General features: G+C 41.5%; 1 protein-coding gene across 1 annotated transcript in view; it reads right to left on the bottom strand.

Moving 5' to 3' along the window:
• The window catches only part of ANTXRL (ANTXR like), a 58,149-nt gene that overhangs the window by 17,056 nt on the left and 18,616 nt on the right, over positions 1-22,477 (bottom strand). The window contains exons 10-17 of the mRNA XM_005154117.4: positions 17,148-17,246; positions 14,836-14,905; positions 13,586-13,664; positions 9,656-9,751; positions 9,077-9,115; positions 5,911-6,009; positions 3,953-4,120; positions 2,694-2,774 (exon numbers count right to left, since the gene is read on the bottom strand). Coding sequence (XP_005154174.2) covers positions 2,694-2,774; positions 3,953-4,120; positions 5,911-6,009; positions 9,077-9,115; positions 9,656-9,751; positions 13,586-13,664; positions 14,836-14,905; positions 17,148-17,246 — 731 coding nt within the window. The remainder of the gene's footprint in view (positions 1-2,693; positions 2,775-3,952; positions 4,121-5,910; positions 6,010-9,076; positions 9,116-9,655; positions 9,752-13,585; positions 13,665-14,835; positions 14,906-17,147; positions 17,247-22,477) is intronic.

Consider the following 22,477-nt stretch of genomic DNA (forward strand, 5'->3'; position numbering starts at 1 on the left):
TGCTAGGGGTGACCTGCAGAATTTAAGTGAGCAGGGTCCTGTGACTCTTTACTGAGTTACTTGTCAAACTAATAACCACTTTCAGCAGTGGTGCAGTGACATGATCTTGAATGGAGACCAAGAGGAGGAGCTGTTTGCAGAGCCAAGCTAAACACTGTGGGCATAGCTCCCAGGAGAAGGGGCATCAGAGCTTGTGCTTGGCTGGTTTTCTTTAAATCACAGTTCCAAAGAGTGCCTGTAATTTTCACAGCCAGTCCTATTAGTACAATCCTGCCTAATACTGGGTCATCCATCCCATGATCATTTTCTTGGTAAGTCTGTAGAAGCATGAGGCAGGGCAGGAAAACTCTCGGTAGCCTCAGCCAACTCTGCAGAGAGGCCATAACCCCTTGCTACCAGCAGCCCAGTTCCTGTGGTGTGAGAATAAGAGGAAGGAGGCAATCACAATCCCTCTCCAAGATCACCGGCCTGTGGATGGCACAGTCTGGAAGAACACCATGCACAGATGCATGTCAAGCTGTACTTTCATGTCTACCCAACAGTAAACCAAAATCCATTGATTGCTATCACCACTCTGTTGAAGAGTGACCTTGTCCCTGCCTGGCCTGGGTCAAATGGAGCAGTAGGCTTGCTCTTGGGACTGCCAGGCTCCTCCAGCTCTGCCACAGCCAGAACTCCAGACTCTCCACACTCTTGGTCACTCATAGCACTGACTTGATCTCCCCATTCTTCAGGCACAGTGTGTGCATGTGCGTATGTATACTCGTATATACTTAAGTGTACATAATGTATACTTATAAACCCCTTCCCCCCAAAAAAGCCTAACTTACAAGAATCCAATTCTCCACTGAGAGACTTTTTACTAGAAAAGTAAACCAAACAATAAATAATAACCTTGGTCTTCTCTGTGCCCACTTTCTCCATGAAATACAGTCCTGTGATGTCTTTTTTTAAAACAGCAGAAGGATGTCCAGTCATTTTTTTTTGTGTTCAATATTCTTCAGCTTTAGTTAATTTCACAGGCCAGGGAACAGAGATGATCCTATTCTTCCACTGAATCTGGCTCAATAGAATTCCTTCCACCCTATTTCCCAGATGTACATTTGATATTTCTAATGTTCTCGCTTATACAATAATCCTTCAGCTCATTCTGTTTTACATTGCCTCTTTTGAGCCCCTTCTCCTCCCCATAGCAAAGCTGGAAGGCAAGGAACTGAGGATCCCTGTTTGGAGCCAGCCCCCTGCATGTTTCTTGACTGTGCAGGCTAACAGAGGCTCTGTTGTACTCTGCACTGATAGAAATGTACCAACCAAGGGAGTGAAAGGCAGAGGATAGATTCATACTATACAATGCTAGTGCTATCAAAATACAGCTGGGTCTAAAGAGCCTATTCAGAAGCTCCAGATCGTGCTTAAAAAGTAAATAAGGTGTTTTGAGCACAGCTGCTTTGAAAATGCATCTTAGAGAAACAGTTAAAACCATTTTAGAAAGTAGCACAGGAAGCCGAGTTTGGTCTCCTAGTTTCCTGAAGCACCAAAATTAAAATGGAAGAGACTAAAAATACTGAAACTATATGTTTGGTTAATAACCATACAAGTGTCATAATGGTATTTTGCCATAAACCACAGCAGTACAACTTATTTGCCCTAGATGATGCAAATTCGGGATGCTTTTAAAGTCCATTACTAGATGCAAAGGTCACTCAGGAAAACAACCCCACACAAGGGCCTCTGCACTGCTACCCCAAAACAGCACTTAGTGTCCACTGCTGTAACTCTGTAGCCACTTCCCCTCCAGAGTAAAGGTGATGAAATATATGGACTCTGGCAAGAGAAGGGCCACAGTGGGGAGAAAGGTGCTGTCATTTCTGCTCAGTCCTCATGTTTCATGGTGGCACTGCAGAAAGCCACATCTGAAGGTGCAACAGCCCAAAGCAGCAGGACTCAATTCTTTTTCCCCTCAGGGTAACAAGACCATAACTGTGCCAGGGAAATTGTGATAGCTTAGCCGAGAGCCCTCATAGGTGACCCAGGAGCAGCACACAGATGTCTCCACGTCTCTGAAAGACACATACTTCCTGCTTCCTTCCAGGAAGAATCTACTTCTGACCAGTGTTTCGCTAATAGACTTTATCGAGGCAGGAGATTCTGTCTGTCTACATATAGGATATGACCAAGAAATGTGTCTTTGCACAGAATTTTACAGATTTTTTTTTTTCTCCATTAACTTTGATGATTTATTTCTTCATCACCTGCACATGTTTTCCCATGAGTTCATGTTTTCTTTTATTATTCACTTAACTCTATTATTAAATCTGAGAAGCATTTTAATGAACTTGGGTAGGAAGGATAATTACTGTTGTAAAATGACTACTGCATATTAAATTCTAAATGAACAGTCTCAAAGAACCTATCTCCTTTGACTTCAACATGTGTGCCCATGGAAAAAAAAAAAGGCTAAGAACTAACATGGCTGAAAAGTGTCTCATATACTGCTGTGTCTGGCCAACTTCTTCATTCTGCTCAGCTCATCACAGTGAACACATTGCTGCAGACCTTTTGGGGCAATATTTTAAAACAGATGCCACAGCAAACATTTTAGCTCATTTTGAACCTGGAAGGGTGGCTGGAAGGGAAGAGAATTGCTGCTGCTAACAGAGAAGTGACATGCCAGTATGTTTGCAACAACTTACCTTGTCCCCTGGTTGTGGTCTCATAAGAGAGACTTGATCATAGCCTCGTCGAACCAAAGCCCACAGTGCATCAAGTTTGCCCTGGAATATATATACAAAAAAAAAGCAATGTGACCAAGAAATTTTGGAAAACAGCATGAGATTAAACTACAGGGAGTTAATCCAGCTTTTCTGTATTAAATTCTCTGCACAAACATTGCTCCTGTGCCCTTGCCCTCTGTATATTGCTTATCTGGATGCCAGAAAAGAGACCTCAGTGGGGTAACATGTACCCAATATGCAATGGGCCAAATTCAGCCTGCCTCAGTCCTCAGTGAGTCATACTCACTGAGGATGACTGTATGTGAGTTTAATGTGGACAACTCCCGTAAAATGCACAATTAGACAGGTGTATGATAATGAAAGGCAGAACCACAGAAGTACTGTACTGATGGGAGGTGAGCTACAGCATGGATAAAGAGCCACAAAACTACCTACCTAGGCAGGCTTAAAAAAAAATAATAAAATCACAGCTACTTTCCATACAATAAATTCAAGCACTGTTCCACTCATCTGTGAGCATGGTGGGGAGGGGAGACCTCATCCCACAAAGCACTGGTTTGGGACACAGCCACAGGTTTCTGGGATGAGCATGGTATGCTGCTCCCTTGGCCTGTGCTAGCCCTCCAACTTCCTTCTCTGTAAGCAGAGAGAATAGCTCTGTTCTGCCTCCAGGGTTGTGTGAGGATACATACATTAAAAGACAGGGAGACATCAGATACTATAATGATATGGGACAAATGGGTATGAAAGTGTGGGGAGACTGAACGACTTGCCTAAAATCAGAAACTACATCTTGTGGCTGAACTAGAGGGAAACAGAGCTGAATCCCAACCAAAGGCCCTTGCCACAGTGCAGTCAAAAAAGGGATGGTGCACTTTATGTGATCCTCCATGTATACTGCCTTGAGACAGCATTAAACATCATCTGGCCTTCTTAAGAGTTGAGATGTCTGCTGTTATAATCAAGGCTATGCAAAAATGCCTGAAAAGAAGGTATGAGCTAAGGGAGGGAAGATGTCTACTCATGCTTTCCAGTTTTCCTCAAAAAGCTATTGCATCACATAGCCAGGTGAAATGCATTTTCCAAGAAATGAGCAAAGCTCTTTTCTAAATAGGCTCCTCCCAGCAACATTGTAAGAAAGGCTGCATTAAGGAAGCAGGATGTAGCAACATACACAACAGAAGAGACTTGGTAAAACTGAGGGGCAGACATGCTACCTTGATTGGAGTGTACCATTTCCTCTGGGAAGGTGGTTTTCTCACATGGGGCTTCTTTGGCTTGGGTTCCCATGGCTCATACTCCTGTTCCGGCAATTTAATAATAGCATTTTTGGGCTTCTCCAATTTTGCTCCTTCCTCTGTTGACCCCTTGTCTCCCCATCGCACCTGAAGTCAGGAGAACACACTGTAAGTCCATATTCTTCAGCAGTCCCCACCAGCAGGTGGCTTTCACAGACATTAATTTAGCTCCTATCAGATGACCCAATGTCACCAGGTATGTAGCCCATTTTATGAAGGCACCAAATGTGCACTGTAATTGGAAATGCACATTTAAGAGACAAATAGTCTCACTCAAAAAAATGCTTGAACTACTATGTTTTAAACATCTAGTAACCTAAGTTGTTGTGGGAATTCACAGCATCCAGGGCAGATTGACCCACTTCCAAAAGCAGTCTGAAGCACTCTGCCCAGCTCTGCTAGGACACAGGTGTAATATGCTTCCCATTGCCTCATGCAAAAAGCAGGCAGCAGCCCCAGCTGAAGGCAGGCAGTCTTTATAGGCAGCATTAAGCAGCTTCTGTTGTTCAGCTCAAATAGTGAAAAAGAGTCATTGGACAAGTACATGAGTGGTTTAAAAGCATCAAACTTGTATGGCTCTTCCAAAGATGACCTTGCACAGTCACAAAAGAGGTCAGTAACCTTAACTTTACATGCTGCACACTACTTATTTCAAGCAGAAATTCTGGTTTCATTGTCTGACTTCCCTCAAACAGAAATGTGACCCTGCATTCAAGGGCAATATAGTGTTACTCAGCATCAATTATAAAATTCTACCACAGAAAATAGTCAGGCATATTAAGATGCAATACTTCAATGTCAGACTTGCAGGGACTTGCTGTAAAGCTATTGTTTTCATTCTGTTAGTCCTAGCTTGGTCCAGATCCTTGGCTGATTTACATTAGACCACCTCCCTCAACTACCAATTAAATCTAGTGGAAGTTTCTGGTGTGACATCCCTAAAAGTCATTATCAGGCCCTCAGCTGATAGAGGTGAGTGATAATTCCCTGCCTTATATTATTCATGGTTAGGAATATTGAGCTGATTTTACTAACATGGTTATTTACAAGAGTTAGTAGCTGATCACAGCATTATCCACTGATTCCCTGAAACACATGCCATAAGACAGGGCACAAGGCAAACTTCTTTCAGAGTAACACCTCACTTTACACCCTAAGACTAGCTTGTGCATGAAACCCAGGGCAGGATGTGATTCATTGGCCAGTTTCAGCACATGTGGTTTTGTCCATTAGGAGTTAATATTGAACTAAAAAACCCCAACCAACCAAAAACCCCCAAACCAACCAAACAAGAAATAAAAACCAACACCAAACCCCCCCCCAAACAAACAGAAAAAAAACCCCAACAAACCAAAACACCTCCCTCCCAAAAAAAACAAAAAAAAAACCCACCAAAAAAAACTCACCCAAAAACAAACCCAAAAGAAAAATACGGGTGGGCTGAAGAGAAAAGAAAAAAACACCCTAGCTTAAATTCTCTGTTAACTGCTCCTAGTCAGTCAGGCACGGTGTAGATGGCACCCTCAAATACTCAAAACCGGTGTGTAACTCTGACTGAAACAAAAGAATTGAACCCAACTGCACTGAAGGGTTGATTCATTAACTTAAAACTTTCGGTGCTTAACTCATTTCTTAACCTGTAAACTTTCTCTAGCTCATAATGCTAGGTTCATTTAATTATTCATGCAAATAACGGCAGCTTGGTGTCTGTTACTAGGACAGCAGGTGGAATCAGCTGGACAAGCCCTAATTAAATCCCAGTTTCTAGCCCATCAAGGTAGCTTTAAAAAAAACCAACCAAAACACATAAAACCAGATTGTTATAATTTATAACTAAACGTGCTGATTTTTACAACACTAAAGAACAAGCCAAATACCTCCATCCTCTTAATCCCACCAACACCTCGACCTCCATAATAAGATGCATCCACGGTTGGCCACTTTTTCTTTGGCAATCCATCTTCATCATCCGATTCCTATGGGAAAGTCAGGGAACTATTACTTCTGTTCTCACACAAACAGCGTAAACTATGGCAAACAACTGAACATCCTATGGTCCAGCCTTTAGATATCTGGCTTTGTGTGTTATATTTATTTGCTGACAAAAAACAAAAGATTTTTTGTCTCTGCAGCTGCGATTTTAACCAGGGAAGCCAAAGAGGGTTGGCTATTCCTCTCTCCAGGCAGTTTTTATGTGGTCAAATATGCATTGAGCTTCAAAATCACAACTGATTTTTAAGGGAAGGCAAAGTGAAAATGAATTTTACGTTATACTGGCTTACCACTATTGTTATGCAGAAGGTGCAGCAATCAGTTGGCCTAAAGAAATCATTTGTTAATTGCACTTTTAGAACTTAATGTCAACTAACAGTGCAAAAAGCTACTACTGTAAGTTTTCTAACATGGGCATCAGACCGTTTTCTCATGGCAGCTGTAACTAGTTATTCTGTGCTGCTTTGTACAGTCTGGCTCAAGCTGTACAGTTTGGAACCAGGACTGCAACTGGAGCATCTCCAAACTGTCAGGAAGCTCAGATCCAGAGTTTTTGACCTGCACTTATAAAGACTGCAGATTATTTTTCTGGAACGTGGGAGAGTCTGAATCAGGCATTTACTTCAGGTTCACTGTTCTGTTCTTGCTTAACTAAAAGCTGGCAAAAGTTTCTGGTTCAACGACCCTGGGAACATTTCTGCTCCCATCATCAGCAGACAGAAGTCACTGGGATTTCTCAGACTCCCTGTCATTACACTGAGTTGAGGCAGCTGAAAGTCACACCATGACACCTATAACTGAGGAAAGGGCTCAACAAGCCTCCTAAGGTACCATATTCCTTCCTTACATAAACACAAATAACTACACTTCGTGCTGACAGGCAGATGTGTTCACTGCACTTGGGCTGGCCATGCACAGTACTTCTTGCTCATTTTCATCAGTACAAGCATGTTTCTAGAAACTGTCTGGACATAGTTTTTACTAAAAGAAATTAAAAATACTAGAGAATGACACAAGTTATTGTCAGATTACTAAGTGACACTTCCTCAAAATTGTCCCACATGATTCTATTGGAATGCAAAAGGAATTGAGAGTCCAAAAGCCAACAATATTTTTTTTAAACATGCTATTATTTTTGTTTGTTCATATTTAACTCTTAGGTTATGCCTCTGAGAAAGGTTATTTCCATCAGTCATTCAGTGACATCTGATCTCTCAGCTATGGTACATGAGTTAGTTCCTCCAACAAATGCTTTAGTATGGCCAGGCAAGACTAGAATTGACATTTCCATTAACCAGTAAGAGAGGGCTGTTTTGGTTTCATTTGTGGGGTGGGGTGGAGGAATTGGTTGGTGGGGTGTTGTCTTTGGTGCTGGTGGTTTTTTTTCTGGCTGTTTTTTTTTTTGTTGTTGTTGCTGTTTGTTTGTTTTATCCTAAGTCAGGGAAACAAACATAGAAGGAAGGCACTGGGATTTGGTGTTGGGTTTTGCTGGTTTGGTTTTGTTGTGCTTTTTTTAACAAACAAATTTTATCCCACTTTGTGGACAACTAAACCAGTACGCAGTGAAATACATCAATAGTTTTGATTCACTGATATTTAATTTCATTGTGAAATTGAGTATAATATAAACTACACTGGCTCTTACATGTGATGTAACAGAGATTTCATGTGTTCATGTCTTAACAACCTTTGTTATACCAAATATGCCCTACACTGAACACATAGCAAAGCAACATAAACAGCTACCACATATATTTTGAATAATAATGGGAATCTAATGTGTGTGGTTTAGAACAAGTTTTAGATAACTATGTTCAGTTTAATAGCAGCAATACCAGATATATCAGCTAAAGGACAACTCACTATACCTAGGAAGACTAGTGCTAAGTATAACAAGCCCACACTCCATACTTGATAAAGACAAGTAATCCCAAGTAAAGGGATGGATAGCATCTGTATTCTGTGCTATTCCTGGACACTTAACATCAGCTCACAGTCTCTGATTACATCTAAAATCTCTGCAGATCAGAATAATCTCAAAGCATCTGGGAGCTCTGCTGCAGGGGTGCAGTGCTCTCTAAAACCTCCTTCAAACACAGCTTAGCTGCAATTGTATGCTTCACAACACTAATCACCCTAGAACCAGCATGATTTTTGGTGTGTATTTTAAAGTTAAGTTGTCACAGTGCTGCTGCCCAGGACAAGCAACAGGGTCACATACACAGTTATGGTGGCCTCTGGCAACCTCAAAACAGCAGCTGTGGTTGCCTCCTCATATTTATGCCAAGTTACAGCAAGTTAGCAGCAAACTGTAAGCTTCTCTTGTGGGTTAGGCAAGTATTTTTCCATCATTTAACTGTCTATGCCTATGAAAGAAATAAAGGCAGGCATGAGTTTCCTCTGGAGGTACTTTTATTTATTACTATTATTTTAATGAAATTAGCACAGTGAAATTAAGCTGAGATCAGGGCCAGATAGGTCAGCATCAGTTACTGTCCCAAAAAGAGCCAACTACAACTGTGCCCCAAACAGTTCACAACCTAAATGGAGAAAGGCTAAATGTCCTTTAAAAGGTCACTCTGCAGCAAAACGACAGCTGGGGCAGGCTCTTGTCTCCCTCTCCTGTAAAAAAGCCACAAGAATGTGGCCTTCACTGTCCTTTCTTTTAGCTGCCAAACTTTGTTTCGTATTGCAAAGCTGGGCTAAACAGCAACGGCAGCTTTGTTGGAGGAGGGACAGCTTTCAGCACAGCTTTAGAAGCAAAGATTTGCTCACACATCTTCTTTATGTGCAGCAGAAGGAACAAAATACCATGGGAACTCTCAGTCTATGGACTTCTGAGTTCTGCAACTATTTTCTCTGTGGATGGAAATACCCTTACTGTATGTATATAAAGTCGCCAGAAAACAGAAATAACTGTCCTGACTGAAGGGACTTCCTCTCACAGCCTTCAAGGTGTCATTAAAACACCTACAGGGCTGACATTCCTGGGCAGCACAATACACTACAGTGGCTGCAGACAGTGCAATAGCTCAAAAGTAGCATACTTACAGGCTCTGGAGGTGGTGGTGGTGGTGGCTCCTTGATCACCTAGAATATATAAACAATGGAAGAAATCTGAGATAATGATTGAGATAAGGTTCATCATCTCAATGCTATGTCTTCTCTGCTCTTCTGCTAATATCAAAGATGGGTTGCCCAGCTCAATCAGCAGGCATAAAATAAATGTAGATGAGAAGTTAAATCCATCACATTGAACTGAGTAGTCAAGAACTGCCCTATTAAATAACTCATAATACAGCTTATTATTCTGGTAGTTCTGCCTTAAGAGCATTATACAACCACCAAACTAGTGCAAGATATTAATGCAGAATCTGCAGCTCCTACAAAAACTTGGGCCATGTCCACAAGCTCACTTAAACTTATTCAGTGTTAAAATCACGTAGACTTTACAACACTCAAAAACCCAGACCAGAGTGACTTAACAAGCACATTTAACAGTCTTCTGAGTCAGCACCGTACAAGCCTGGCAATATTGTTCTTAAAGTTAATCAGCCACTCCAACAACTTCAATTCTGTGGTTTCAAAAAGAGATTAAACCAGGTCAAAAGAATAAAATCCTCTACTTACCACTGTGCAGCAAAGGGGCCAGAACCACCACAGAAGAGCCAGAGCCAGCAGCAGAAAGAGAACCAGGAGAACAATGAAAAGGATGGTCCCAGTCAGCTGCAAACAGATGATTACTTCCAAGTTATGTGGGCATGTCACAAACAAGGCAGGAGTCCTTAAGTTACACATTTAGACTGGGCAAAAGGAACCAAGTTTTGCTTACTGTGAGGTCTCAGGTAGATTGTGCACTCAGTCACTATTATCATTAGGGTCACATCAAAATTTGGTATGACAAATCTGTATTTGAAGTCATTACACAGGGATGCACCTCCTGTTTGTGGTGGGTATAGGTATCACGAATACATGAATTTATGGTATACTTCTAGCCCACTGCATTAAAGTGTGTTAACTTGTATAAAAACCATTCCCAAATCTGTGCTGACAAGTCCCTTAGTAGTCTCAGATGGGCATTGCAAACTACATGACCACAGACCCTCTCAGGTGTGCAGAGTCATATTTCATCATCAGAAACGTACAATATGTAAATGCTGATATTCAAAGAATGGGAATATTTGGGCTAAGACTTTATGGTTCAGCATCACAGAACAGAACACAATTTATTCAGCCTCATCAGGTCCCAAGCCTGCCTGCATTGCATCTTGACTCAAACTGCACACATAATCCCAACCTGAGTGATTATAGAACCATCAAATAGTTTAGGTTGGAAGGGACCTTCAAAGGTCATCTAGTCCAACACCCCTGCTATAAGCAGGGGCGTCTTTAACTATATCAGGTTGCTCAGAACCACATCCAGCCTGGCCTTGATGTCTGCAAACTAGTCCTTCATGCTGCTGGTTGTTGGTACACTTCCTAGAGCTGGTTTAACTATTTTTAATGAGATTCTGTCATCACGATCTTAGGTATTTCTGAGTCTTATATTCTACCTGTTTCTCTGCAGAGATTGATGAGACTTTATGGCTGGATAGCCAAGGGTTTGCATTCAAAATCAAAGTTAATTTTCTTTACACTTACTAGAATTTAAAATAAATTCCAATGTTAACACTTGAAATTAGCTTTTCAGAGCAGTCAGGCAACCAAAGAGAATCATAGCTTTGATTTTCCCGAGTAAATCTTAATGGATTCTTTGCATTCAGAGCATTTCATGTCAGTGTGTTCAGAATAGTTATTAACTCTGTGTATTACTCTGATGACCACAGAGAAGCAGGTCTTCATATGCTGCATGGCCCCTGCAGAGCATGCAGAGCACATGGCTTTTTGGAAATTAAACATCTGTTGCAGTGGCATGCTGGGACATGCTGTTTGCTTAGACTGCACTGGGCTCTGGGGTGAGGTTAAGATTAGCTCTCATGCTCTAGCCATTTCTTTTATACTGGGAAAAGAAACCTCTTCAATGGTAGATTTTCTGAGTTTGAGAACAGGTTCAGTTCACTAGCAGCAGAGGTAGCAGAGAACAGTCAGAACTTGGCAGCAAACTAGAGGAGAACCTGGGATTAGGAGAATATGCAAAAAGCTTGGAAAAAGGTCTGTGAATCAGGCTAAGGGAATCAGAATTGGATAAATAGGAAGCTGTAAGAGATTTTCAAAGAAGGGTAGGTGGGAAGATAAATGGGAAAAAAAAGCAAATTCTAAAGAAGACTTATGGAGGATAAAGTCCATGAGATTCACCTATTAGATGACACACTACCCAGCTGCAGTTCAGTGCTGCAGCCCCCCTCTCAGGCCCTCCTATGGACCCATGTGGCACTAAATACACTTGGAAAGCAGACTTGAAAGGCATGAATTCCCAGCAAATCAGTTTGCTGAGAAAAAGATGAGCAAAAGTCACATCTGACTCAAGAGGTATTGCTGCACTCAAAATCAAATCCAAGCACAGTAGCAATGCAGTGCATGAGCAACAGATGCACATAACCACTGCTACTGTTACTCCAAACACACCTCACCGCCTTGTTCTGTAGCCCTTCCTCCCAGATTCACTTTTCCCATGCTAAGTGCTCACATAAATTGCTGAGATATTTGCCCACTGCAGCCCTGAAGCTGCTGGCAGCAAGGAGCTAAAGTGTCCTCTTTTAATGATTAAATACACAAAGCATCGTACTGAAATTGGACTTGGAAAAAGAAATAGCAGACTTCATGGAACTGAACAGAAATAAGCACGGGGATCACAGAGAGGCTTCAGGAGTAAAGTGAAGATACTTACTGTACAGAAAGGACAGAAGGACCAGCAGGGGAGGAGAGCTGAGCAGGCCAGCTGACTGCCACCCACAGAAAAGGAAACGGGATAGGAAAGGAAATGGAGGGAGTCTCTAAAACGAGAAGAGTTAAATGCATGAAATTAAGACAAAGTTGAAAACTGAACTGCCAGCCTCCCTGTTTATGGGTTGTAACTAGACTGAGACAGCCTTTTTGTACCAACTGAGAATCAGGCTTTCTGCCTCCTTCACATTCAATCTGCAAGATGTTGGTCAAAAGCTGTCAGATTGACATGACTGGAGATTGGATTCCTGTCTTTATCCTAAGGCTACTGAAAGGAATGTTTCCTCCATCTATGCTCTGGCCTGTGGAAACCCTAGCTATGGCTAAAACTTCAGTGCTCATCAGAAATAAGCTACATATGGGTGACTAAATGAACCAGTTAATACTTGTGTTTCACAAGGGGAATAAAATGTGAAAATATCAGTCTTCGGGGTAGAAAATCTGGAGGAAAGTTTCAGAAAAATAAAAATCAGGTGAAGCAGCAAATGTATCTCTGCTACATTCTGAGTTCCTGCTTGTCCCAGCAATCTGGAGTGAGATTTCCCAGCTTCCTTGCTGAAAACGTCAGAAAATTAAATTTGCAAGTTCCAGTCACTGCCTCTGTTACATTCCTACCCTTGTGTTCTGCAGCTGTCAAAAAGGCCAACAATGATTACAAACCAATATGACAGCATTTGGCCTAAGCTATAAAAAGACCTTTTGACACTAGTAACAATAAAGCTCAACTTTGATACAAAGAGCTTTCTATCAGGTATTTCAGTCAGCTTGGTTTATTCCACAAGCAAAAGGCCACATCTTTCGCTACTGTTCCTGCTTGCACAGCTACAGGTGTTGCCTATTTCACTCCAAAACAAGGAGGCCTACTGCTTATCTCATAGTCGATGTCTCAATTTTGATTGTTTGATCCTAAAATCAAATTTTTAACAAAGGATCGCTTCCAGCTGTTGGCCCCTAACACTCTGCCTGGTCTTTTTGACCAGGAGATGCTCATATCAAAGTCACTGCTGTCCTGCAGCAGGCATTCGCCCTTGGCTGGGCTGAGCTGTGGCATTTTATGAAGAAGCTCACCCACATCTGAAGCTTCCATCTCTTTCTGGTCCTCTCTCATGACACCAAGAGAGTAACAACCAACCTCTGTCACTAAAACAGTAAAAACACCTTAGTAAATCGTGAACTAGTATAGGCAAGTTATGGTGGTCAAAAAACAAACGCTGTAAGCTCCAACCAAAAAATAACCACATAAATTCAGAGCACCTTCAATGTTGGGTCCCTTCCAGATCCAAGTCCTGACAGTTGCACATTTGACCCCAGATCCCATAATGGAGCCCAAAGTTCAGCACCTGGAAGCAACACCCTGTTCCTTCCCTCATTTTCTCAGATTTCCTTCTACTCAGTACCTAGTTTTGAGGATCTCTCTTTCCTGGGCTAGCAATGGGAAGGGTGCCTTTTGTTGTACTATTTTATTCAGTAAACCTATCATGATCTATCCATCAACAATAACAATTTAAACTTAACTAGCCCTGGTTATTTTCCAAAGAACTGCTGGGACCCACTCAATAAGCGTGACGCAGTAGCTGTAGAGAACTCATGCTCACTCAAGGAGGCTTTGCCTGAAGAACCACTGCCTCATTGCAAGCTCTCATGGTTTCTCTGTCAAGCCCCATTGCAATTACTTACACACTGTGTGCTGGTGATGCTGACAGAGCTGGAGATGAACGTTAGCCCGTTGTTCATGCTGACTTGTAAGAAAACAACCCTAAAGCACAAAACAGATACATTTATTTTTAGTGTCATCTTTATATCCATTGTTACCTTTATTCTGGCTGTGGTTTAACCACTGGCTCATGAGTGCGCATGGACAGCATGTCCTGCTGAGTCAAGGCATTTTCATGGCTTCAGGTGCTTGTCTGCATTTGTGTTTCTGCTTGCCCAGGAGCTAACCTTTTTATGTTGCCTTAACTGAGTTGGGGCATATGCTTTCTATTAAAAAACCTCCACCCCACCTGGGGCAAAGGGCAGTAGGACAACAGGTTATAATGTAAATCTCAGACATTTACAATAGTATGCTAGAGAACACAAGAAACTAAGACTTTTTTTTTAACTCTTTCTGCAGCTTTAAGAACCAGAATGTGTTTATTTTATATCCAAACAAATCCAGAATACCCACACTGAGGTCAAGGGTAATAACACTGAAATGACAGTGAAATTAAAGAGAAATCTGGCCCTAGCAATTCTCCCATATCAAGGAAATGGTTTGAGAAAAAATAAAACAAGAAAACACAAAACACCAAAAAACCCCAAACAAACAAACAAAAAAATACCCAATCCCAAACCACAAGACAAAAAAGCCCATAAAAACACCCCAAAACCCTCAACAAACCACTTTCCCTCACCCATGAATAGGAAAAGGGAAGGAGGCATTCTCCCTCACTTCCAGTATGGTATTTAAGCACCCATAAGATCACTTAGGGGGAAGGTAGAGCCTTGTGCCATGTCTCCCATGAGTCTGCACAATTAAAACAGATGGAAAATACCAACACTAGACAGAGCAGGGCAAAATGCAGGAATCGACATCTACAACAGCATCAAGAGAGTTCAAATCAAACACCACTTTTCAATCAAATTCCATTACCTTTTGGTCTGAAAAAACAGGATATAGGAACAGAGGACAAAACACTGTTCTATAATGTGTCCATGGTCCAACAAGGCCTTTGGTTAAGCTGTTTTAAAGACACATAGTGTTGAATACAGCTATACTTGCTCATCCTAGGAGACAATTTTGCATAAGGGGGTGGCTGTAATCCTGCCATACACACCAAAATTTATTAGCTTGGTGCTTTGGGCAAAATTCTGAGCCCCTGCCTCAGTAATGACACCCTCATCCTGAAGTCCACTCTTTCTTGACATGTGCTAGGAATAATACTTACTGTCCAGCATCTTCTATCACTGGGGCAGGACAAAGTAAGTAAGTATCATGAACAAGGGTTGGCTTTTCATCTGAAAAGAAATTAATATAACTGTTAGTGGTGAAAAAAAATAAATTTTCCAAAGCAGGCCACCCCTTGGAGAAGTGTTGATACCAAATGAGTCATAGACAAATTCAGTTTATCGGCAAGTACCAACAGTCCCCAGTGGTACCAAATTACAAAGCAAAGTATGAAAATTTCCATTCTTGTTGATGCCAAGATAATATTATTAGGCTGGAGATACTACATCAAAAGTATGGAAGTATATATCTATTCCCAACAGCAGAGATCAGCCATTTGGAAGCCACCTTTGAGCAATCTTCATCTTGTCTTTCTGAAAAGTGCATGCAAAATCTACTTGTACAGAATGCTCTCACCCCACAAGTTACTCAAGGCATCAAAAGTATAGGGTTCAGTTTTTGCCCACCCACTTCACAACACACATACAGGAGAAGCCAAGTGTGCACTGTTTGAACTCCAGGAAAAGGAAGTACAGGAGCTGGGTGAAGCTAATGTGAATAGACAGTAAAAAAAACCCAAACCCTATGACTGGGTATATATGGGAGACAGGCAGAAAGGGGCCATGACTGATGTTACCATGAGGACCTATCCTGCACCAGCTGCTGCTGGTTCCAGTTCCCAAACTGGAGCAGCATCATCCATAAATAGCCCATATTTATAGGGATTTGGTGCAGAGAGAGCCAAAAGAAAGTCCATGAGTGTTTTTCCACCTCCTTGAACTCTGCTGCTTCAAGAGTCATTAGTACTAATCCAGTTGCTTTCAAAACTCACATCCAGGAAATGCCATGAACACAACACCACTCCACTAAAAATGTGTAAGCTATGGCACAAGAGCAGAGAAATCACTGCTGTGACTGCAGCTTAGCTCCGAATAGCCAGCAAAGCAGCTACGGTGCTAGTCCAGGGAAAGACTAGTTGCAAGACTTCAACCCAAGTGAATAAGGGGCTGGTAAAAGTTCTTAGCTTATTTATAATTTAGAGGCTTGATTCCTGTTTCTACCTAGAAAAATAATAATAAACAACAACAGAGAGTTGTTCCTTCATGCTTCACTCCAAGGCCACCCAAAGACAAAACTCATTTCCCTGCTTTGGCAGAGATGAGGCGATGGAAATCATAGTGATATGCTTTAGGGCGAGCCCACGGGGCAAAAAGCCAGCCAGTATACATCAGTGTCTCATCACAGCATCTGCTGCAGACCTAATGCAAGGAAAACACAGCACGGAGGAGACGCAGAATGAGGGTAGTTTTCCTCCTGTGTGCTTCCAGGCCGGGGTCAGCACTCACTGTGTGAAATCCAGTCAGGGTGCTAGTGGATGAGGGACAAGGAAGAAAAAGCAAAAGTGTCTACCTGGTAAACCACAAGAAATGAATCTAGCAAAGGGCATCTGTAAGCGGAATGACAGCGAGACCACCAGAGTTTATTTAATGCAGCCTCCACATAGGCAATCAGGATGGGAAATGAAGGAGCGATTCATGTGCTCCCTCTTGTAAGTGAATGCTAGGGGAGGCACTAGTCTGACCACGACAGGATATGAAAGCCTCTACTGTGCTCACCCAACAAGGGTAGCACATACAGAAAGGGAGGAAAGCTCCCCTCCCCACACCACGCTTTACTCTGCCAGACATACACGGCTTCTCAGGAATAAGAGAAGACTGCTGAGAAATAGGACATTCGATCTTTTTTGGACATTCAGTTCTTTGCCTGGCTGCTGAGATACAAAACAAAAGACTGTTTCGTACAGCGATGACAGGGAGTTTCTGTATTAAATGCTCACTGTGATGAGACCAGCAAATGGCATCAGAGAGGAACAGAGCAGGCCTGGGAGGACCCTGCTTTGTGGTGAATGTCTTCTGAACTGCTGAATAAAGACTCTGAAAACACCACTGGCAGATCAAGATAGTATTATTTCTTTTTAGGGGTGATGGACAAGGTAATAGGGAGCAATTTTATTTCTCCCTTTTAAAACCTTATATCCAGTCCTCAGTGGCTGTATGTTACCCACTTGCATCATCTCAATGACGTTGAAGTTCATTGTGCAGCAGCATGCCCCACATAAGCAGTCACAACACAATGCCCATAGGTCACAGGATTGAATAAGGATTAATTTCAAGCTTCTGTTAGGCACAGATTCCTACCCAGCTCCTCCCACAGCCACTGCAAGGACTCCCCTCAACATGGATGACAGCTGGCCTGCGTCCCATGAGGTGACAGACACAGGGGACACTAGAATCCACCAGCCTGCAAACTTACTGATAGTAACGCTGTCATTGAGCTTGAAGCTGCAGAGTACCTGGTCAATATTTCTTGCATGATAAAAGCCGTTGCCTCTTACCACAACTTGAAAGGATTCTGTAAATAAAAATACCAGAGTGTTATGAAAAAAAATAAAATACAGCATTTCTATCCAGAGTGATCTGAAGTACAACACGACAATGGCCGTTCTCTGTCCTATGACTGAAACCAGACATTCACATTGTTACTCTCTCTATTCAGCAGCAAAGGCCAAGAGTGCTACAGTGGCATTAGTGCTGCACAGAGTCTTCTCTTTGTCTCAAGTTTGTTCCCATAAGAGTAGCACAGACCCCAGTGCCTTAATTAAGGGTACCACTGTAATACTGTAAGTCTGACTTGGCTGATGTCATCTCATGGTTCCTCATGGCTTTTGGGACAGACACCTTTGCTAACCATAAGCACTAGTCCTTCCTCCTGTCCCCACAGCAGATGGCACTTGGCTTTCAGCAGCAGCTCTGTTCTGGCACATGCTGACAAACAGGGCTCCTCTTCTAACCCCTCTGTGAATCAGAGAGGAAGCTTTGCATCTGGTACAAGGCCTGGAAAAACACAATCCTTCTGCCCGTACAAGAGCTATGCGGGTGCACAGCTCCACTAGCATCTGCTGTGCATGGGAACAACTAAGGATTCAGGCACTGCCATCTTTGTGCTCATCCTCCACACCCCTGCCCCAGCAGCACGAGACCTGCCACAACCAGACACGCTCTGCTGGCCAGTGCAAGTGCTGCAAGCAGCCTCCTCTTCAGCTGCTCTCACAGCTTCTGTTCCTTCACTCCTGATAGGGAAGGTTCCTGTGATGTTTTTTCATTATCACAATAAGCACCTGTAATTTGTCATTCAAGCAGGAGAAGCATTATCGTTTTTTCCAGAAAACCTTTCAACAGTCTTTTTACTGATTAAGCAGTTTCACATTTGAGTAAAGCCAGTCTAGGAAATAATTCTGCTGTCAGAAATAAGATTGCAACTGCACATGCCCTCCACTGTTGGCACCACTGATCATGTTGCAGCGCACTGAGCTTGCTCACGCACCTGAAAAATAACCCTCTGTTTGTTGCCAGAGAGATCAGTAAGGTGATCTGCCTGGCTGAGCATCTGCTGGGAAAAGAAGTGTGCCGGAGAAGGGAAGGGATGGAGACAAGTAGTGATAGCACTAGCTGAGTTTACATCCATCATGAAAGCACTTGGAGTCATTGTACCCAGTAGTTAGACAGGGAAAGGAATTTGAGGTTTCAAAAATTTCAAAGAAATCTGGGTTTGTTCCCTCAGCTTCTCCACAGCAAGCTTTTAAAATTATTTCTTAGTAGCTATAAAGGAAACAGTTCTGCTTGGAGCTCTAACAACAGCACAACACAACCATTTGCTGCTCTTCCTTCTTAACTGTGCACAGCCCAACACTGTGCCACAGTCTCCTCCATACTCATGATCAAGCACTCAAAACCCACACTCTGGTTTTCTTCATGGTAACTTTCCCTTAGAGCACTGCTCTGAACTGACATAGGCTGTAGGGAACATGGGAATCAGAGAAGATATTTTGGGAGGGGGGGGGGGGGGGAAGTCTACTGGAATGCATAGTAAAGTGGAACACATGCTTTGGCACTTTGCTGAAGAAATATCATCAAATATGAGATCTCACAGAATGCATCAAGAGTCAACATAAGAACTTGGCCTCTTCTTTAAGAGAGGGATTATACCTCCTGGTTCCCACTGGGGGTGGAGGGCACTTCTTCAAACAAAAAAAAATGGACTGTAGGGTGCATTAAGCTTTTTTTTCCCCTCTCAATTTTATATTATAAAAGCAGCTTGCTGAAAGAAAATTGCACATAGATTCTACACACCCCCATCTAATTGCCTTAAAATGTAGCAGCAACTACAAAGGTTTGATTGATAGCTATTTCAGTGCCTTTAAAAAGATGCAGCAAGTAAGAGACTTTCAACTCAAAACATCAAAGGTAAAAGCTACATCTAGAAGTTTAGTCTTGTCAAGACAATTTACTTTTCCTGCCCTTCCTTTCACAGTCACTGCCACTCTGCACAGTGAGTTGTGAACAGCAACTCGTCCACCAACACAAGCTGACAATATAGTTTCAACACCAGACTTGCATGGAAATGTAAACAGCTGGTACTGGATTTGGTTGTCTGCCCCTCTGGATGCTCTAGAGTATTAATGTGCTCTGGATGATGGTCTGTTGAAATGGCTAATTCCATTTAATTTTGCGTCCTGGCTCTGCCTGCGTCCTTTTCTTCCTTAGTTACTGTCAGATCGTAGATTGTAGCTTTTGACAAGACAGCGAAGGGAAAAAGGTCAGCACTGAAATAACCGGGCAGCGCTGGCAGCGAGATGGTAGGTTGAAGCTGGTGTGCGCTAGCTGCGCTGTCGGCTTCGCTTCTGTGACTCTGATGAGAAGCTGACGGCTTGCATCCACACCTGGTAGTTGATGTGGCCAGTATGATGCCACATCCAACAAATCCTTTCAATCCCGTCTGTGTACCGTAAGCATAATCAAAGCAATGATGCTGTCAAACAGGATATGAGGCACCTCCAATTCTGCACTGATAGCCTGTTTACAGGCTGCATGTCGGTCACGTTAAATCAGAGAGTAGAGGAAACACCCAACTACATTGCTCCACATAGGGGACAATGAATTTGCAGGGTCAAAAAGCATTAAGCATCAGATAGTTTTCACAGCGCAGTGAGATCAATTTGTAAGTAGACTTGCCAGATAGCTTTGACACAGACAGCAAGATCAATTTGTAAGTAGACTTGCCAGATAGCTTTGTCACAGACAGCCAGAGTCCCAGCTGGAATTGTCGCCACATGGAAATCCTTTCATCAGCATTTTGCTAAACCTCTGGCAAGTAAAAAATGAAACGGCAATCACCAGTAATCACCAACACAGTAGTAATTATGAGTTGCAAGAACAGCTACCAGGAGTGGGTCAGATCTGTTGTGACTGGCTTCCACTGAACAAGAGAGAGCCCTCATGATCTCATACCAGATTCTAAAAATTAGTAACAATGCTAGAAAAAGCCAAACTGATTATCACCACCTCACTCAAATAAGTCTTATACAACAAGCAGAGACAGAGCCACATTTCCAGGATGTAAAGATTCCTTGCTGGAGAATGCAGTAATATATTGTACTTTTTCAGAAGATCTACTGTTTTTTGACCAAAATTTTGGAAAGTAAATTTCAATTACATACTAAAAAAAAAAAAACAACTTAGAAAAAGGGGGATAAATCGTGCATTTCTAGAAGATCTTATGTTCTAGAAAATCTTATATTCTTGTTTTCAGCTAGTTCTAAAAGCAGGTGTATATATATTTGTATCTTTTTATTATTCTTATATATATTATTTACATTTGTTATTCAATAGCTATATATCTTACCTATATATTTATCAGCAAATGATATTAGTAATTACCCAAATTTAAAAAATGCATTACAGTTCTGAGATTAATTCATAGGCTTCAGCATTTTTTGCACTGAAGCCCAACTAAAGTACATTTAAAAAAAATATAAAAATCACATTACATAGAGTAGAAGTATATCTGACTGTACAGTGAACTGGATTCAGGATCTGGATTCACACTAACACGAAAAAGTTGTTCAATCCCAGGAGATTCCTTCCAGCAGAGAGTGGTGCACACAGCTATAAAGATGAACCTCTGGCTATGTTGAAGTTAGTGGGATAATAAAGCATAATAAAGTCAAGCACAAGCATAAATATTTGCAGACTAGTACTGTAAAACCTTTTGTAGGAGTTAATTCCAGCTTGCAAGACTTGACTCATAATAAAAGCCATTACAGGCCTGATTCTCTGTGCTAAAGACCATATAACACAACAGCATGTACCATTTAGAGCTGCACTTCTGGATTCCTCCTATTTTCAAGGCTCCTGCTACTATAGGCAAACCTTCAAGCATGCAAGATCCACATCTTCATACCCTGGTGATTCAGCATCACACTTCACCGTGTGCCAGCCTTTACTGGATGGTTTTGTCAATAGGACAAACCTCAAAATTTAAGAGAAACAAGTGCTGGTATTTTGCTGAATCATGAGCAATACACGGAAACTGGTTCTCCCCAGTTTATATTGGTCTTACTTAAAAGTCACAAACACAATGAAAAAACATTTACAATGCAGCAATATTTTATTTTATTTTTTTAGGAAGGGCAAACTATTTTGAAGTGTACTTGTGTATTTTTAATCATGTTTGTGATAAGCTAGTTACCTAGAAAGCTTGGCAAAAAATCTGAACTCATCATTCCTTTTGAATAAAAGAAACTTTACTCTTTATGCTCAAATACATCCAGTTTTGAGAAGCCCATGGCAGGGGGGGTGGAACTAGATGAACTTAAGGTCCTTTCCAACCCTAGCTATTCTAAGATTCTATAAACATTTTCTTTAAAATTTATTTCCTCAAATGCTTCTGAAAATATTTTCAAATTTCCATTTGAAAAGATGGTTTCAAATTCATCTTTCCCACATTCTTAACATTTTCCAAACAATTACAGGACTACTACTGAAATCTCTCCTTTTGGAACACTCACATTGCTAAATGCAATTTTTGTTGAATGGGAAATCTTGCAATAATCTGCTGCACAAAAAAACCTGTCTGGTATACAAGAAACTGCAAGCAAAAAAGAAAGATTTTTACTATGAAATTTAAAAAAAGCTTTGAAAAGTCAAAGCTTTAAAATTATTTCTGATCATCTCCACAAATTTATTTTTAAAAGTAAAATCATTCCTTTTTATATTTTTTCTACAGACAGGATTTTTAACACAAACATCTAGTCCACAATTATATACTTAGGAATAGTTCAGAAGATACAGAGATATTTCATTTTAAATTGAAATAGTCAGAGCAAGATCATACTGTGATTGACATGTGGAAATGAAGAATGAACCATTTCTCTTCTCTGTAATATTTACTAGATTTTTCCTGATTTTCCTATTTATGTTTGTTTTCAAGGTCAGCTTTCATGCATCATTGCTATTTTAATGTGCTCAATTTTCAGCATAGAAGGAAATGAACACAAGACAGTAACATCAAGTCTAAATAACCACACTGTAAACTGTACCTTCCAGCAAACTTATGGTGTCACTCTTACTCTGCTGTAATAGCCTCTTCAGTAGACAAACACACAGCAAGTTAATTGCTAACACAAACCAGAACAAATCCAAGTTAAATATACTACACATGAAAAGCATGAAATTATGAGCAGTTCCTCTGGGGATTCTTTTATTGTAAGTAAAACATTAGCGGTTTGGAAAACACACCAGGTA

This window comes from Melopsittacus undulatus, chromosome 4, assembly GCF_012275295.1.
Source record: "Melopsittacus undulatus isolate bMelUnd1 chromosome 4, bMelUnd1.mat.Z, whole genome shotgun sequence".
NCBI lineage: Eukaryota > Metazoa > Chordata > Aves > Psittaciformes > Psittaculidae > Melopsittacus > Melopsittacus undulatus.